A 19,405-nucleotide genomic window follows, 5' to 3' on the forward strand; every position below is an offset into this window, starting at 1 on the left:
GCACAAAACAACAAGAACCCTGAGCTAATTTACATGTCTGAACAAGTCTTGGAGATGTTATTAAAATACAAATGACTTTTCTGGATACATCTCTGAGAAATCATTAAAATGCAAATGACCTTTTCTGTGGAAATGGCTGCTTCTCTCCAACTGATTGGTTTAACGATACTGAAGCAGACTTCTTGACTTCAAACTCAAAATCCAAAGAATGGGTGTGTAAAGCCCTACTTTAACAAGGTGAGATGAGGATAAATGACACCCAGACTCTATTATCTAACAATAGCCTCACCATCAGAAATCATTTATGGGAACAATGGAAGCAGAAACTAGGTCACATGACAGAAACTAGGTTTCTGATAAGGAACTTTAATAAAGGTATATTCTGGGCAGACATAGGCAATCCATGCATGCCTAAGATTACCAGCTTTGAAATAAATATAGGCAGTGACTAAAGTTTGGCCTTCTACTCCCTACCTGAGAAATCATACTGGGACTTCACCTTTGGGCTGGAATATAACAAAAACAGTCTGCAGCAGCACATCCATATTTCAAAACCTCCTAAATCTTCATTGAACAAAGGAAAAGAATACAGCCCTGCATGTTTCAAGTCTTCACCCTGGAGAAAAGCAAGTTTAACAGAGGGCACTTTAAAATCATCAGACCTAATGCATTTATCTTTAGAATCTGTATTTTTTTCTTGTATGTGTGTGTATCTATATGAGTGAGAGAATGGGTGTTGTGGCTTATATTTCGGGTGTTGTATAATATTTATCTTTCTTTTAAACTTATGAGTAAACCTGTCATTTGTCTGTTCTTGACAATTAAAGCACTGGGGTCAAAAAAAAACTTTTTTTTAAAACGTTGTCTTCGGTCAGTCGAGAAATGAAAAAGGGGGCACCAGTCCTGTCATCTTTCACCTGTCCATAACAACGTGCCTTCAACTGCCAAGTTCTAAGCTCTGGAATTCCCCCCCTAAACCTCTCCACCCCTCCACGTCTCTTTTCTGCCTTAAGACACCCCTTAAAACCTGCCTCTTTGACCTCATCTGGACTAATATCTCCTTAGGTAGCTGGGTGTCAAATTTTACTATAGCTCTCCTGTGAAATGCAGTGGGAAAGTTTATTGTGTTAAAGGTGCTATATAAATATAAGGTGTTGTTGAATTACACTAATCTTTGTGGTTTTTTTTAGTGGAGAAAGGCATTTTTTTACTGACTTTTGCTAGAAATTGGAAATCTCTTTTTGGTGATTCAGTTTGTGATGAAAAGGAACATTTTTTGCTGGGTTTCTTACAATTTAAAAATGTAGTACTGTTTGAACAGAGAAGGAGCAAACATTTAGGCGCTGGAGAACTGTTACTATATACGCAGGATGTCAGGGGAAAACATAATGCAGATTTCAACTTTGCTTACAGGAATTATGAGTGGAGGTGTAACATAATTGAAGTAATATTTTGAAATTCTTGTGAAATTGGTATGTTTGCTATTTCGCAAGTGAACTGAATAGCAGTGTGCCAAATGTACATTGGATTAACTTTTCTTAGTTACTGATAGTGCTGTGTTGGAAAGATTCAATATTTTGTTTTCAATACTATTTTGATCCAGTTGTATAATTATGTTACATTAGTCAAACAATTTATTGATGTAATATTGTGGTTACAGTTTGTGTGAAAAACATGCTAGTTATTTGTAATGTGGAGCTATCAACATGCGGAGTAAGTTTCACATGAAAGAAATAAGTCAGTATTCACAGCTTCCATATATGTAATATCTGACCTGTCCTTGGATGTACTAACATACTTCAAAGCCAATTAATTACTTTGATGTGTACTTGTTATGTAGGCAAACTCAGTAGACAGTTTGCACATAGCAACAGCCAACAAGTAGCAATGAGAACAATAACCAGTTCATTTGTTATACTGGTGTTGGTTGAGGGATAAATGTTGGCCAGGTTGTCTTGTGCCCCTCTTTGGATAGTGCCATGGGATCTTTTATGTCCCTCTGAACAGGCAGACACAGCATTGGTTTGATGTCTCCTCTGGTAAGCCAGTGATCCCTTCAAACCCAGTTGACAGTGCTACCATTGAGCCAAGCAGCCACTCAATATGGTTTAACTCAATTTTGCTATTGAAAATTTGGCTTATTTCTGGGCATTTGTGAAGTTGCTGAGTTGAAGGGCAACCTTTCATTTATATGCTGTGCTTTCAACCAAATGCAATCTTAAAAAAAAAAAAGTTGTGTTCCACCTTTGTTTTTCCAGGTTGTATATGAACAAGATGGAGTATTCATTCATTCATGCTCTGAAAGAACTGGTGAACAAGATACACTTCCGGGAATACTGAGGTTGATTGATAAGGTACTTCAGTCGATGAATTTGTTTTTCTAGTTACATCTTTACAACAAAAAAGAATTATACTAAATGGACTGGATTGTGCAACTTTATAAAGTGCTGTCTAAATGTGAATAGTAATGGGTAAAGACATCCAAATTTAAGATTCTATTTAATTCTGGGAATAGAGCACAGGAGTTTTTGATTTGTATTTTAGAGTAGCTAAAGTAGCTGTCTCTCTGACAGGTTCTGTTTTCTTGGAACATTGTGAAATAAAACTTGATATCCCTGCAGTGTGACTCACATAAAGTCAGTGCCACATATAAAGGCCATTGTTGCTTAGGATGAAAGCATGAAGTTTCTTTGTTTTCATCAATAGCAAATCCAATAGTGCTGGTCATAACAATTTCAAGATTTTGCATTCCATCTTTTTCTTTTTTCCAACTTTAACTTTGTCATTGAAGACTGCATGAAAACTGAACCATCAAAAACTAGGTCAGCATTTTTGCTGTATAAGATGCACACTGATAAGAAAACTGCTGCAATCTGAGCTCATGTTGGGTGTCATTATATCTCAACATATCTTGTTGCCATCCTGCTACCCTAAGACTGCCGCTAACCGTTAATCCTCTTGAGTATCCATGTCATTGGAAGTGATTGTGGTTCCTGTGTGTCCAGATTAGTTGACATCAGTCCATCTATTTAACCAGTGTTGCCTATACCAACTTGGACATGAGTGTTCATAGTTGGAAGGTCACATGCTGATGGACCAAATGGCCTCTTTCTGTGCTGTTATGACTCTATGACATGCATTTAAAGCTTTCCCTGGAACTAAATCACATTTCCCATGCAATCATTTGTTTAGTGTATTTTCTGGAAGGGAATGCAGCCTTTGTCTGAACATGTTGTGATCACTTTGAAAGCTTACAATGCTATATGGACACATTAACCTGTGTTCATGTTTCATCAGTTGGAGACACTATGCACCTCAATATTTAATGCATCTTTGTGACAATATCCAAGCAATCCAAGGATAATATTCAGTGAAGGTTGAGTATCAAACTCAATTTGTTTCCCTTCGCCATCCTTGTCAAGCAACAGCTGTTAATTGTACCTAAGTGGTAGGCAGACTTGAAAACTGGGCAAAGTATTTTTCCTGAAATGAAGCTGAGAAGCTCCCTTGCTTTGCAGTAGGAATGGCTATTACTGTCTTGAGCCTTGGTGCTGTGGAAATGTGCGTACCTGGGATTGAACATAGGAACAAGAGTAGGCAATTTATCCCCTCAAGCCTGTTCCGCATTTCAATAAGATCATGGCTACTTTGTGACTTAACTCCATATACTTGTCTTTGCTCCACATTCCTTGATACCTTTGGTTAACAGAAATCTATCATCAGCTCCTCTAGCACCTTGTTGGTATTACACTAAAGTTTCAAATCTTCAGGGCTGTTTCTCACTTTCCGCCTTAACAAATTCTATTTTGTATTTAAAAACAGGATGCTCTGTACTTATTACCAATGTGTACTACAGGCTCCAATCCAATGCCATCTGTCAGTATGTGCTGTCAGTATGTTGCCAGTGTTCCTTTGAATAGAATATGCAACTAAATCACTGGAAGCAATCTCAGGGGTGGGTCTTCAGTGGGTAGAAGGCACAGTGCATGATGTGGTGGGGGAGGGCAGGATGGGAATCGGGGGAGTGGTCTGTGGGGGCATAGTAGCTTTGTCAGAGGGAGTGGTAGTGGGAAATTTCAAACAAAGATATCCTGAAGTGTGACTTCAGGAAATCTGTGTCGTTAAAAGATACAGCTGAGTATTTAAATATGGTATAAGTTACCCCAGATCACTGCTGGGTGAACCCTTTTAAGGAAAGTCAGTTCAGGATTGTAATGGGTGTGAGATAGCAATAGTTTAATTTCAGTGGTGGGGAAACTTGCAGAAAAAATAATTTGGGACAAAATCAATAGCCACATGGACAAATGTGAGTTAATTAAGGAAAGCCAGCATGGCTTTCTTAAGGGAAAATCATGTTTAACTAACTTGCTGGAGTGTTTTGAGGAGGTAACAGAGAGGCTTAATGAGGGCAATGCTGTTGATGCGGTCAGTGCTGTTGATGTAGTGTACATTGACTTTCAAAAGGCATTTGATACAGTGGCACAAAACAGACTTGTGAGCAAACTTGTAGCTCATGGAATAAAAGGGACGGTAGCAACATGGATATGAAATTGGCTGAGTGACCGGCAACAAAGGGTAGTGGTTAATGGATGTTTTCTGGACAAAAGGTTTGGAGTTTGCCAGGGATCAGTGTTGGGAGCCTTGCTTTTTCTGATGTATATTAATGATCTAGAACTTGGTGTACAGGGCACAATTTCAAAGTTTGCAGATGATACCAAACTTGGAAGCATTGTGAACTGTGAGGAGAGTAGTTGGTGGAATGGGCAGACAAGTGGCAGATGAAGTTCAATGCAGAGAAATGTGAAGTGATTCATTTTGGTAGGAAGAACATGAAGAGACAATATAAAATAAAGGGTACAATTTTAAAGGGGGTGCAGGAGCAGAGGGACCTAGGTGTATATGTGCATAATTCATTGAAGGTGGCAGGACAGGTTGAGAGAGTGGTTAATAAAGCATACAGTATCCTGGGCTTTATTAATAGGGGAATAGAGTACAAGAGCAAGGAAGTTATGTTGAACTTGTATAAGATACTAGTTCGGCCTCAGCTGGAGTATTGTGTCCAGTTCTGAGGAAAGACATGAGGGCATTGGAGAGAGTACAGAAAAGATTAAAAGATTCACAAGAATGGTTCCAGGGATGAGGAATTTCAGTTATGTAGATAGTTTGGAGAAGTAAGGACTGTTTTTCTTGGACAAGAGAAGGCTAAGGGTTTTTTGATAGATGTATTCAAAATCATGAGTCTGGACAGAGCAGATTGAGAGAAACTGTGCCCACTCGTGAAAGGATTGAGAACGAGAGGGCATTGATTTAAAGTATTTGGTAAGAGAAGCAAAAGTGACATGAGGAAAAACTTTTTCACGCAGCGAGTGGTTAAGGTCTGGAATGCACTGCCTGCGAATGTGGTGGAGGCACGTTCAATTGAAGCATTCAAAAGGGAATTGGACAGGTATATGAAAAGGAGGAATGTGCAGGGTTATGGGGAGAAGGCAGGGGAATGGAACTGAGGGAGTTGCTCTTTCAGAGAGCCGGTGATGGGCCGAATGGCTGCCTTCTGCGCAGTAACGATTTGATTTTAGTACCTTTGGAAAATAGCCACCAATTTGAAAACCCAACTAAGAAGTCTCCTGAGGTAAGTAAGTCACATTTTATCCTCGAGAATTCAATTGGGAAGTAAATAAAAGGAATAGGTAAATTTAATGGTGACAGAAATGAGGCATAAGAGAAACTTATAGAACTGAAGTGGTGTACAAGAGTAAGTACATGCAGGCGTTTAATATTTGCACTATTTACATTTCAACATTTAAAATGGAAACTTCATGTGTAGTCATTATAATATTTTGTATTTAAACAATTACATAAGCCATTTTATGGTGGAAAACAGTGTAAACATTTCAATGTCACAATCAGTTAATGAACCAAAGGTATTTTGTCTGCCAATTTTTACAGTGACTGAAATTTCGAATACTTAAGGTTCGAAACAAAATTATGTATTTCACAATTTACATTCTTGCATTTATCCATTGAGTTTGTTGTACTTTCCAAAACCTTTACATTAAAACCTCAGCCTTTTCCAAAAGCCTGGACTTGGACTTGATATTTTTACCAAGAGTATGTGCTGAATACTCAATGTCCCAAGATGCATCAGTCGCATTGAAGGCGAATGGTAGAATGCTCATCTCGAACAAAATTGGTAGATTTTTAAAACCATAAAATTGGTCAACAAATTTCAAAAACTCTATTCAGGTAAAATTTATAGTTGATTTTTAAATGTGGAGGCTGTGTGTAAGAGAACTGTAATTATTTACATGCCTCTTTTAACTTTTCTGTTTGAATTATAAATATTCTATAAGCTTCAGCAAACATTGTGATCTTAGGGAGAGAAATGTGTCATTCCTTATGTTAATTTGGAAAGCACAGTCTCCAGTTCTCACCTACTCTGGTGTTTTGCTGTTTCGAAAATATAAACGTTTTGAATCCTGACCATGCACACACCTGCACAAACACCTCTGCTGACATATGTCAGCTGCTAGTAGCCCACCAGTGAACTAAACCACACATTTTATTCCTCATTCCCATTCCAGTCCTGTCACACTCAAAGTTCCTGCTGCACGGTGATGCCAGACAAAGAATTTCTCAACATGTCACCAAACCCTCGCAAGTCTAGGATCCTATCACAGTGCTGCCAAGCTCAACGACTTGTATTTATATAACACCTTTAATGTAGTAAAATGTCCAAAGATGCTTCACAGGAGCGTTACCAAACAACATAAAGTGCTTTTAACACAGGTGGTCAAAAGCTTGGTCAAAGAGGTAGGTTTTAAGGAGTATCTTAAAAGGAGAAGAGAGAAGTGGAGAGGTTCAGAGATGGAATTCCAGAATGTAGGGTTTAGACAACTAAAGGCATAGCTGCCAATCGTGGAGCAATGAAAATCGGGTATGTGCAAGTAGCCAGAATTGGAGGAGTGCAGAGATCTGAGGGTTTTAGGAGGTTACAGAGATAAGGAGGGACAAGGCCACAGAGGGATTTGAAAATGAGAGTATGAATTTTAAAATTGAGGCATTGTCAGACTTTGGGTTACTGTAGGTCAGCGAGCACAGGTGTTGGATGAATTGGACCCAGTGCACAGCTAAATCTGTTCTTCCTGCCCACAATTGACAGATACCAGATATTTAACTCTATCTCTAGAGGGGTGGCGCAGTGGTTAGCACCGCAGCCTCACACTCCAGTGACCCGGGTTCAGTTCTGGGTCCTGCCTGTGCGGAGTTTGCAAGTTCTCCCTGTGACTGCCTGGGTTTCCGCCGGGTGCTCCGGTTTCCTCCCACAGCCAAAGACTTGCAGGTTGATGGGTAAATTGGCCATTGTAAATTGCCCCTAGTGTAGGTAGGTGGTAGGGGAATTGAGGGAAGGTAGGGATGTGGTAGGGAATATGGGATTAATGTAGGATTAGTATAAAGTGGGTGGTTGATGGTCGGCACAGACTCGGTGGGCTGAAGGACCTGTTTCAGTGCTGTATCTCATCTTGCATGCCAGCTTCCTGTATATTCTCTGCTTTAAAACTGGCAAGGTGTAATTTTTTTTATCATAATAAATGCCACTTATTTACAGTTGTCATAAACTAATGGAGAGTTGTGGAAGTCAATTCCTAAAACATCAACTTTAAAAAAAATCCCAGAATACTATTTAATAAAAATGAATTTGATGCATTCAGTTACTGTAAATCAGTGGCCCTGATGTTACTTCCTACATGGCATAAACACTCCTATTGATTTTCTGTGATCAATGCCACAAGAGATCCGCTTGTGCAAGTTCTAATAACTATGTGTAACACTTCTCATAACTCGATGGCTTTATTTAATGCGTGTTTAAATTGCATGATTGAGTTGCTTTACTGTGGTCTAAACTGCATGCATTTACCAGAGTGAATTCACAATATAATCAACTACTAAATGAATTACCAAACATTTCAGGCACAAAACACATCCATAAAACTTTGTGCACAGATGTTCTTCCTTGCATCATTATTCAAATTTAAAGTGCAGTTTGTTGCCTGAAACATTTGCATCAGTGAGTTAGTTGATGGTGGCTGTTGTCTTATATTCTATTTCTTCCAGGGTTCAGTGGCTGTAGTGGATTGGTCACCAGTGGATGACTCTCTAGATTCTTCAAATATTTTTTGTGCGGGCAAGGTAATTTATAACATAATTAAATGAAATAATTAGATTTCAATTCTGTTTTTGGTGAAGTGAGCAGTTTGACAAAAGCTGTAACTGCACGGTGTCACTCTGATATGTCTAATGTCCCCCAGTTACAGTATTTTCTATGTAGTATACATTTATACAATATGATGATTAAGCCAGCTAATGCTCACCTGTGTATCTTTGTTATTCAGATTTTTTTTGTCTGCAGTGGTTAAAAAATGATCAGTGCCTTAATTATGTGATCTTTCTACATGTGTGTTTAGTGATCTAATTTATTAATACATCTCGTTTTGCCAAATCCTGGCATACCAAAATTCCAGCTTTACCAAAGGCCTTATTGTAATGAATTACAAATTAAATATATTAGTACCAAAATGCTTAGAGTTCATCTTCTGGTTTACCAAATGGATCCCAGTTCAATATACTTTGGTAGAACAGAGTTCTATAAGCGATTCCTTAAAAAAAAAGTCTTAATTAGACATCTCACCATTTTGGATGTTCATTCTCCTCTTTTTGAAATAATTGAGTTGCTTTACTATGGTTTAAGCTGCAAGCATGTGCTAGAGTAAATCCATAATATAATCAACCAATGAATTCAGCCTTGAAATACATTCATGAAAGTTTGTTCATAGATGTTCTTGCATCATTATTCAAATTTAAACTGCGTGTAAGTTTTGTTGTCTGAAACAGTGGCATGGGTATGGAATTTGTGCTGGGGGTGAAGACAGTAGTCACAGAAGATAAACACTTTTTCAGCACTAGCAAGGGTAGAAATTTGTTTAGAGCGATTTAAATGTAGGAAAGATGGATGCAGTTTTGGAAGGTGATAGCATGTTGTAGGAATTTGGAGAGGAAAATGTGGGTAGAGATGCGGTAGCAGTTTGCAAGGACAGAGGGTTTGAGGGTGCATTTTTGGAGGGAGGGTTTGATGGTGGTTATTAAAGGCGGGAACAGTACATTTGGAGGGGTCACCATTTACAATGTCTGCTAGCATGAGGGCTAACTAAATAGCACATTTAAGAAGTTTGTAAGAGAATAGTAATGTAGCTGCTGAAATAATCATGACAAAATGTATTGTACAATTCCCATTATTTCCATTAAATATATTTGCTTTGAGAATCCAAAGCATTGCAAGTGTAGTTTATTAACATAATGTTTGGTTGGCTCAAGTGTCGCAAATTAAAAGTCTGCGAATTTTCTGTTATTTAATGCTAAAAGTGAAGTTTCAAAATGAAAATTCATAACCTTTAATTTTTTTTTAATCCTTTAAAAGACGACTATTGCGTACTCCCTAATTTCACTGATTTCTGTCTTTATGGACAGAAGAAATAAGTATAGAAAGTATTTTTATATAAATTTCAATATGAAACAATTGAAAGGAAGAAAAATTGGTGTACTTCATTTTTATTGAACCTTTTTCTCTTAGGATTCCAGTTCAGTTGTTGAATGGACTCAATGTCCTAAAGAAAAATCTTCCAGGAGTACAATGCACCAAAACAGTTGTGAAGCTGAATGGGACATGGTTAATACAGTTTCTTTCAAAAAGAAACCCTTTATAAATGGTGATGGTATGTAAAATACTGCTGAATGGAATGTTTACACTGTAATCATTGCATTAAAGAGTACACATTTTGGGCACAGTACTATCATTGGTGCAATTAAATCATTAGATGCAGCTTGCAGTACTAAACACAAAATGAAAGGGAAATATCTGAAGTGGGTTTTACAAAACTGTTCCACCATAAATTTAAAATATAGCGGAATATTTCTTACAGTAATTGATTAGTATTTTTAACAATGTATTAAACAGGAAAATCAATATTCTTAGTCTGTTTTAGATGATGCTAGTTTGATCCAATTGGAATAAACTCCTTTTAAGGTTGTATCATAAACCACAGCACTAGCCAAATACAACATGTTAAATAATGAATCAAATTAAGTGAAATTTAAAAAAAAAATTCTGGTGACCAAGCATTTCAGTGCTTAAGCGGCGTGGAGATTTAAGATTGGTTTATGCCTATTCTTTAAACAGTACGATCGTGATCTTTGCTCTGCTTTGAAAGGTCAACGTTGACTGGAGGCCAGGCACTTGTACAATAATGACGGCAAAACCACTTGTCCAATTTTTGGCAGTAAGTCCAGTAGTGAATTTGGCATGGGTGTGGGAACTAAGCTGAGGAATGTACTTATTGCAGAGAGATTTTTCTTTTAACTGTGGAAGGTATGAAGAGAAAAAGTAGGTATTTACTATAAGGAGTGAAGTAAAATAGGTATTTACTATAAGGAGTGAAGTAATGACACTATAGAAATGCTGTCTGGAAGGGAGCTATTTGAGGCCTTTTATGTGGATCTCATACAAGGTCTAAGTTAGGATCATATTACAAAGCATTTCAATAACCATGAGTAGCCGAAGTGTTTTTGGAAAAGATGGAACCTTCACATGGACTCCTAAGAAATATTGAGATAAATAATAAAGAAATGAACAAGAGCTTGCTTGGTTTTTGAAGCCTTACAATAGGGTTATAATATAATGGAAAGTTAGTTTCACTGGGTTAGTTTCTCTTTTTAGACTGAACATGAAATGTGTTTCTTTGCTTGTTGTCAAGCCTGACAACCTTGGTAAATAAGAGCTCCATGTCCCAAGGAAAATGATCTGAATGTCTAGAAGAATCACTAGTTTGTAGAGTATGGCCTGGATTTTGTGGTCAGTGGCAAAGTGACGATACTCACAGCTGACCTCGAAGAAAGCTGCCCATAAAGATCTAGTGATCTCTTTGGTGTGGATTTCACCTTTCCTGATGTTAGTTTGATTCTGGTGCCAACTATCGGGGATCTCTGGCATCCAGCAACAGTCATGTCATCAAGCAGGCTAAGCAGCCAGTCGCATTGAAGAGTTCTCACAAACACCAAACCAGGAAGTAAATTAGAATTAGTACATTACAGCGCAGTGCAGGCCCTTCGGCCCTCGATGTTGCGCCGACCTGTGAAACCATCTGACCTACACTATTCCATTTTCATCCATATGTCTATCCAATGACCACTTAAATGCCCTTAAAGTTGGCGAGTCTACTACTGTTGCAGGCAGGGCGTTCCACGCCCCTACTACTCTCTGAGTAAAGAAACTACCTCTAACATCTGTCCTATATCTATCACCCCTCAACTTAAAGCTATGTCCCCTCATGTTTGCCATCACCATCCGAGGAAAAAGACTCTCACTATCCACCCTATCTAACCCTCTGATTATCTTATATGTCTCTATTAAGTCACCTCTCCTCCTCCTTCTCTCTAACGAAAACAACCTCAAGTCCCTCAGCCTTTCCTCGTAAGACCTTCCCTCCATACCAGGCAACATCCTAGTAAATCTCCTCTGCACCCTTTCTAAAGCTTCCACATCCTTCCTATAATGCGGTGACCAGAACTGCACGCAATACTCCAGGTGCGGCCTCACCAGAGTTTTGTACAGCTGCAGCATGACCTTGTGGCTCCGAAACTCGATCCCCCTACTAATAAAAGCTAACACACCATATGCCTTCTTAACAGCCCTATTAACCTGGGTAGCAACTTTCAGGGATTTATGTACCTGGACACCAAGATCTCTCTGTTCATCTACACTACCAAGCATCTTCCTATTAGCCCAGTACTCTGCATTCCTGTTACTCCTTCCAAAGTGAATCACCTCACACTTTTCCGCATTAAACTCCATTTGCCATCTCTCAGCCCAGCTCTGCAGCCTATCTATGTCCCTCTGTACCCTACAACATCCTTCGGCACTATCCACAACTCCACCGACCTTCGTGTCATCCGCAAATTTACTAACCCACCCTTCTACACCCTCTTCCAGGTCATTTATAAAAATGACAAACAGCAGTGGCCTCAAAACAGATCCTTGCGGTACACCACTAGTAACTAAACTCCAGGATGAACATTTGCCATCAACCACCACCCTCTGTCTTCTTTCAGCTAGCCAATTTCTGATCCAAAGCACTAATTCACCTTCAATCCCATACTTCTGTATTTTCTGCAATAGCCTACCGTGGGGAACTTTATCAAACGCCTTACTGAAATCCATATAGACCACATCCACGGCTTTACCCTCATCCACCTGTTTGGTCACCTTCTCGAAAAACTCAATAAGGTTTGTGAGGCACGACCTACCCGTCACAAAACCGTGCTGACTATCTCTAATGAACTTATTCTTTTCAAGATGATTATAAATCCTGTCTCTTATAACCTTTTCCAACATTTTACCCACAACCGAAGTAAGGCTCACAGGTCTATAATTACCAGGGCTGTCTCTACTCCCCTTCTTGAACAAAGGGACAACGTTTGCTATCCTCCAGTCTTCCGGCACTATTCCTGTCGACAATGACGACATAAAAATCAAGGACAAAGGCTCTGCAATCTCCTCCCTGGCTTCCCAGAGAATCCTAGGATAAATCCCATCTGGCCCAGGGGACTTATCTATTTTCACTCTTTCCAAAATTGCTAACACCTCCTCCTTGTGAACCTCAATCCCATCTAGCCTAGTAGTCTGAATCTCAGTATTCTCCTCGACAACATTTTCTTTCTCTACTGTAAATACTGACAAAAAATATTCATTTAACGCTTCCCCTATCTCCTCTGATTCCACACACAACTTCCCACTACTATCCTTGATTGGCCCTAATCTAACTCTAGTCATTCTTTTATTCCTGATATACCTATAGAAAGCCTTAGGGTTTTCCCTGATCCTATCCGCCAATGACTTCTCGTGTCCTCTCCTTGCTCTTAGCTCTCCCTTTCGATCCTTCCTGGGTAGCTTGTAACTCTCAAGCGCCCTAACTGAGCCTTCACGTCTCATCCTAACATAAGCCGCCTTCTTCCTGTTGACAAGCGCTTCAACTTCTTTAGTAAACTAAAATGCACTGATTAACCTTCACCTTCTAATCATTTTACAGAAAGAAAAATCAAGATTGGGACATTCACATGGGATAAAGGTGGAAGCTGAAATACCATAAACAAACTTTAAAAAAATCATTATATTAAAAAATTTATGGAATTTTTATCATAATGGAAAAATCTGACATTTCGCAAATATATAAAATTACTTTTCCAGGACCAGAGAGGTTTCACAGCAATAATTATGACTTGGTACTCTGTTAGAAACCCAGTTATACCTCATTGACCAAGGCATATCTTTTTAGGGGGAGGGGTGTTAACAGTGGCAGTTAAGGTTAATTGAAGTGATGTCTAAAGATTTCCAATTGTGGGGACTTCACACCCTTTGGAGCTGCAGGGAATCACTGATGGCAGCTTCTGGATTTCTGCATTTTACAGCATCTGAGTGGATGCCAGAAGTTGCTGTCAGTTTCACAGTCGCAATCACAGCAAACGCGAACAGTTTTGCCATCAATACAACTGCAAAATCTGGGCCAGTGTTTTTTCTTAACTGGCTCTGTGCCAAAATGATGGGAGCAAATAACTCTAGAATTACTTCAAAGATACTGCTCAAAGTTTCAGTGATCTCTGTAGAGGATAAGCATCTTTCATTTTATAGTTTATTTTGCTTTAGGCTAATAAATAGCTGTTGATAACACAAAACAACGTAAAAATATTCTTCTTTCAAAGTTGGGTAAAGTTAGATTTATATATAAATATATGATGAAAATATAATGCCATCTGAATTTGGAATAAAATAGTTAGAGAGAATGAATACTGGCCGTCACATTGACCTTTCTGTTATTGTTTTTCAAGCGTTAATAAAATCAGTTTTTTCACATTGAACACACTTGTCGAATGACTCAGAGCTATTTTAAGTTAGGAGTTACATTTATATGTTCTATTTAACTTTTTCAGATGATTCTGCATATAGTATGAGTAAGAGAAGTAAATGGGCGTTCTCCTTCAGCCTGATTGACCTGAAATCTATCAAAAAAAATACAGAAGGCATGGGCTGGTCATACATGGTGTTTTGTCTTTGGGATGATACCTTTCTGCCAGCTCTTCATTTCCATCATGGAGGCAGCTCGATTCTACTGCAGTGCCTTAAGAGATATATTCTTCTTAGAAAGTGAGTACTTGAAAAAGGCTTAAACTAAAATATCCAAACTTAAGATGCATATTTGTTAACCAGATTAGTGAATTTAATATATGTGGTAGCAGTCTAATTACTTTTTGTAATTTATTTTTAATTCTTCTCCCATGTCGCCAACTGAATTATTTCTTGCTCTTCCCCGCTGAAGTAAAACACTTTTTCAAGAGAAGGAGGGATTGTTTTGAAATTTTCTAACTATGGTGCTTTTTTATGCTAATCATTCAGCAGACATTAATCCTTCACTATCACTGTTTGTGGCACAAACTTTGTACAGCATGCAATCAGTTTTCTGCAGTTTAGTTATTCTGTTACTCTATCTAGCTTTACTGAACATGTCAGTTCTGTTTGCAAGTGCGCCAGCCTCCCCCCGCCCCCCACGAGCTCACTTGTCATTGCAATTCTCCGTTCTCCTACCACTCTCTGCTTTCTGTCTTGAGCCTTCTATGCTGTTCCAGTAAAGCTTGATGCAAACTTGAGGAACAGCACCTTATCCTTTTACTAGGCACTTTGGAACCCTCTTGCCTTAATATTGACTTCAGTAACGTCAGACCATAATTACATCTCTCATTTTTTTCTCTGCCAGGAAATGGGCACTGTAGGATTGGTGTGTCTCTGTTTCCAGCGCCGAAGGGGGAGGTAGGGAGTGGAAGGTGCGGGTTGGTGCCTGGGGTGGGCCTCACCTAGTTGGTGCACTGTGCTGGTGAGGTAATCTGCACCCTTAGTTTGACTTTTATTTTCATCTGACCGAGCTCTGGACCATTGGAGTGTGCTCTGATTTGCCCATTTTCCAAGCTTCCATTTCAACCTGCCTATCCCCTCTATTCCTTTAACTGTTCACACGCTCTGTGTCTCATATTTTTTTATTTCTTTGATTTTCACTGATCTATTCTTGCATACTGATACCATTTCCCCTGATTCCCACTTAAACACTTTACAGGTCGTTCTGTTTGTTTCTCTGAGTATGCAGTTGTGTATTTTATCCCTTCCCCTTGTTTCTGTTCCTTTTAAATGCTGCTCATCTCTAATTTGAAGTTCTAATGAAGGGACCGTCCGTGAAACATTAAATTGTATGTTCTCGCCATCGATGCAGCCTTACCTGCTAAGTGTCTCCAACATTTTCTGGTTTTTTGATTCAACACTTAATCTATCTTTGTACTTTTTAAGTGAAACAGTTGAACGCATATTGGGAATTTAATTTTTTTTGGGGGGCTATGGGGACTATGCCTCCAAAAATGTGCACTGTAAGATTGCATTGTATATAGACTGGGTAACAGTGGAATGTTGGTTATGTGTCAAATTGGAAACCCTCGTGATGGATAATGGAAATTGATGAATAAACATGGGTCCAATTAAATCAGACTGCAATGAAGTAAAGTAGCATGGATGTGAATTCTGCAACCTGACTGGCAAATACTGTTATCCTCTATTACTTAAAACAATCTTTCTGCTGTTGTTGATGTTCCATACTAAGATTAATCACACTCACATTGAATGTCTATTCCTCTGTAACCTCTGTGTGGTATTAGTTTTGAATTATTATTTGCACCACATTGCTCAAGTGGGTGGAAGTTCCGCCTCGGAACAGTTAAAGCCTGGAAACCCGTAAAATGCAGGTCGGGTCCCCAGGCGAGCCGGAAGCAGGATCGCCACCAATTTTTCAGTCGGTGGCCGGCTCCCATCCGCCCAACATGAAATCCCGGCCATGCAGTCTGAACCAGGAAGTGTAAAATAGAATAACTAATTCAATGCCAAATTATGTACAGAAAGCAAATTGGAGAGGGAAAGAAAGATGGGATTAAGAGAAATAAAAGTAAGAAAGTAAAAGTAAAAACGTTTTTATTTAAATATTTGAATATTTTAATTAAAATCTGAAGTAATGAAACTCCACACCTGTAAAGATAATTTTCTGTGCCAGACAGATTGTTTGGTAATAAGACTTATCATGTCACTAATAATTCGCATTCACATGAATGGAAAAGCCCTAACTATTTCTGGCATGTTTAGGAGGTATATATCACATAGGTACCCCAACTTCACACCCTTTAATGTGTTTGAATACCAGTTCTTTCGACACGATACTGGCACAACAAAGCTTTGGGAGGAACAGGGCAACTCAGACAGCGACTTCCTGATTTTCACATTTAACTGTGCTTGTGCAGTTGCTGGAGTTTGCTCTCTGATTTACTACTTTACAACATTTAAGAAGTAATTAGATGAGCACTTGAAATGCCATAGCATACAAGGCATATGGGCCAACTGCTGGAAAATGGGATTGGAATAGATGGGTGCTTGATGGCCGGCACGGACATGATGGGCCGAAGGGTCTGTTTCTGTGCTGTCTAACTCTATGACTCTATAATGGTGAGTGCTGATTGCCTCATGGTAAATTTTAATCACAAAATCCAGGCCTAACCTTTAGCAAAGGTGGAGTCTGACTTGAAAGGTAACTTACCATGATTTTTCCTTCTCTTTTCACTTAAAAGATTTTTGAGTACCTCTGTCTCTGTACTATGCTGTTACTTCTAATATGCATAACCACCGATTCCTTGTACTATAAGCTCCTTGTATTAGTTCATCCATCTTGTAATAAACCTTTATCCTGACAGACAAATCGCCCCCTACTAACAGTAAAAACAAGGCTGACCTATTGGCACACAGATCAAAACAGACACCATTATAACCAACATGGTGGTCAGAAATTATAAATGTAAATATTAGCAGTTGGCAGGAAAAAAGACAGAAGCGCAAGGGGAGAGCCAACTGTGTAACAGCCCCGACAAACAAATTTTTCTGCAGCACCTGTGGAAGAGCCTGTCACTCTAGAATTGGCCTTTATAGCCACTCCAGGCGCTGCTCCACAAACCACTGACCACTTCCAGGCGCTTACCCATTGTCTCTCGAGATAAGGAGGCCAAAGAAGAAATATGGCACTTAACATTGTCGGCACAGTGATGTCAATTAAATATGTAATTAAAACCAAGGTTAATTGAGATTAAAATTTTTAATTGCAAGATTAATTGACACACAAAACAAGCATGATTTTTTTTCGCAGTCTATACAATTGTTACTTTTATAGTTTTTAGACAATGCATGACAATTCTGAAAATTCTGCATCTGAGTATTTTAAGTTCTGACTCCAAGATGTTTGTGACCTGAATCTGACCTGGACTAAAGGAGGTGTGAAAATCGTTAAGAGTGTCCCTAAAACCTATTATTAGTCTTAATACACTGCAGCCATGAGCTCATTGTAATCGTTCTTTAAAGTATTTATTTATTGCAGTACAAAAAGGAAAAACAACCTGCAAATGCTGGAAATCAAAAGAAACAGAAAATACTGGAAATACACAGGTCTACTGGCAGTTGTGCATGTATTGCCACTAGATGGCATTTCATTCTGAGTTAATCTTTGATAACTGATAAAATCATACTTTTTAGTACCGAAATTTTTTAAAAATTCGTTCGTGGGATGTGGGTATCGCTGGCTAGGACAAATTATGTTATATCAGAAGTTCAGTCTTATTTCTTCCCAAGCAACAAGCCCAAAGTTGATAAGATTCTGTATTTTATTGCTTTGTTTTAAATGGCTACTACAAATGGATGGTATTTAACTTGTTTGAGTCCTTTTATCTTTCACACTTCTAAGTTCTTTTCCTCCAGTAACAGTTTTTATTTTGTATATGAAATGCCTCAGTGTGTTATAAAATGCATTTAGATGTTGTATGATTTGATAAACCACTTGAACTTCACTCTCATATCAATTGAACCTTTCTAAGTTAATATTTTGTATCACAATGATGATTCTACAAACATAAAAACTGGTTATGGGATAATTATAATTGTGCTATCGCTAAATTAATTGTAAAATGTCACAAAGTGTTTGGTATGTTATGTTGTAGATTATATTTAAGTCCTAGATGAATTCTTAAAAAAAAAGTTCAGTTGCACTGTTAAGCTAATAAATTTATAGTGTGCATTTTGGTAGTTTTCTGATTAATAAAATAAATGGAAATCATTGGAGCAGGATTAGATGAATCTGAAGGGATAGATTCAAATGACTAGAATCTCACTTGTATATAAAAAATATTACAGCTGCTTTTTATTGTTTCCTGCAGGGTAGTGAATACTTAGAAGTGGCATGTAAGAACAGGAGTGGGCCATTTAACCCTTGACCATGTTCCGCCATTCATTTGTGTCATGGCTAATCTGCGACCTAACTTTAATGTTGGTTGGAGGGTTGGAGAATCAATTAAACTGCAAGACCGATATTATTGTATTTTATTGTGTTGAGATTGTCATTGATAAATGCCAGGGACCGTTGCACGCTATGAAGTTGATGCATATACCCACAGAAGGATTAATGTTTGTGATCTGTAGTCAAGCAAGATGCAGATAATACTGTTCTGGAGGGTTGGGAGGGGATGCGAATTGCAGTTCTGATCGAAGCATGAGCTAGATAGTCCAAATGGCCTCTTCATCTGTAGTTCGATGTAATGATTGCCAGTTTCATAAGTGAGAAATCATGATTAATTATTTACTTCAGACTAATTGCACAAATTTGTACCCAGGAATGCTGGTAAATAGATTAATATTTGAAGCAAGATACACAGCAGGAACAAAATCCCTCCTCTTCATCCGTCAGTCCATCCAGTTATGAGATATGTTCGAGTAAATCGTTCAGCAAGCAGTTAACATGTCAGGGGGAGGCGGTGGTAATGTCACTAGACTAGTAATCCAGAGGCCAGGCTCATGTTCTGGGGACATGGGTTTGAAACCTGCGTCCTGTACCACCTAGCAGGACAAGTGCAGCAGATGCATGGAAACATCACCACCTGTAAGTTCCCCTCCAAGCCACACACCATCCTGGTTTGGAACTATATCACCCTTCCTTCACTGTTACTGGGTCAAAATCTTGGAACTCCCTTCCTAACAGCACTGTGGATGTACCTACCACACATGGACTGCAGCGGTTCAAGAAGGCAGCCCACCACCACCAAGGACAATTAGGGATGGGCAATAAATGCTGGCCTAGCCAGTGACGCCTACATCCCATGAACGAATAAAATAAATCCCATCATGGCAGATGGTGAAATTTGAATTCAATTAATAAAATCTGCAATTAAAAGCTAGTCTAAT

At 38.7% G+C, this 19,405-nt stretch overlaps 1 protein-coding gene across 2 annotated transcripts in view; it reads left to right on the top strand.

Annotated features, from left to right (window-relative positions):
* Window positions 1-19,405, top strand: part of tbc1d15 (TBC1 domain family, member 15) — a 72,291-nt gene that overhangs the window by 7,159 nt on the left and 45,727 nt on the right. The window contains exons 2-5 of one of the 2 annotated variants that reach the window (XM_068050431.1): window positions 2,259-2,354; window positions 8,113-8,187; window positions 9,626-9,767; window positions 14,035-14,248. In XM_068050431.1, the coding sequence (XP_067906532.1) occupies window positions 2,259-2,354; window positions 8,113-8,187; window positions 9,626-9,767; window positions 14,035-14,248 (527 nt within the window). Of the gene's footprint in view, window positions 1-2,258; window positions 2,355-8,112; window positions 8,188-9,625; window positions 9,768-14,034; window positions 14,249-19,405 lie in introns of those variants that run through there. The other variant, XM_068050432.1, reaches the window with a different exon arrangement.

This window comes from Heterodontus francisci, chromosome 18, assembly GCF_036365525.1.
Source record: "Heterodontus francisci isolate sHetFra1 chromosome 18, sHetFra1.hap1, whole genome shotgun sequence".
NCBI classification, from domain to species: domain Eukaryota; kingdom Metazoa; phylum Chordata; class Chondrichthyes; order Heterodontiformes; family Heterodontidae; genus Heterodontus; species Heterodontus francisci.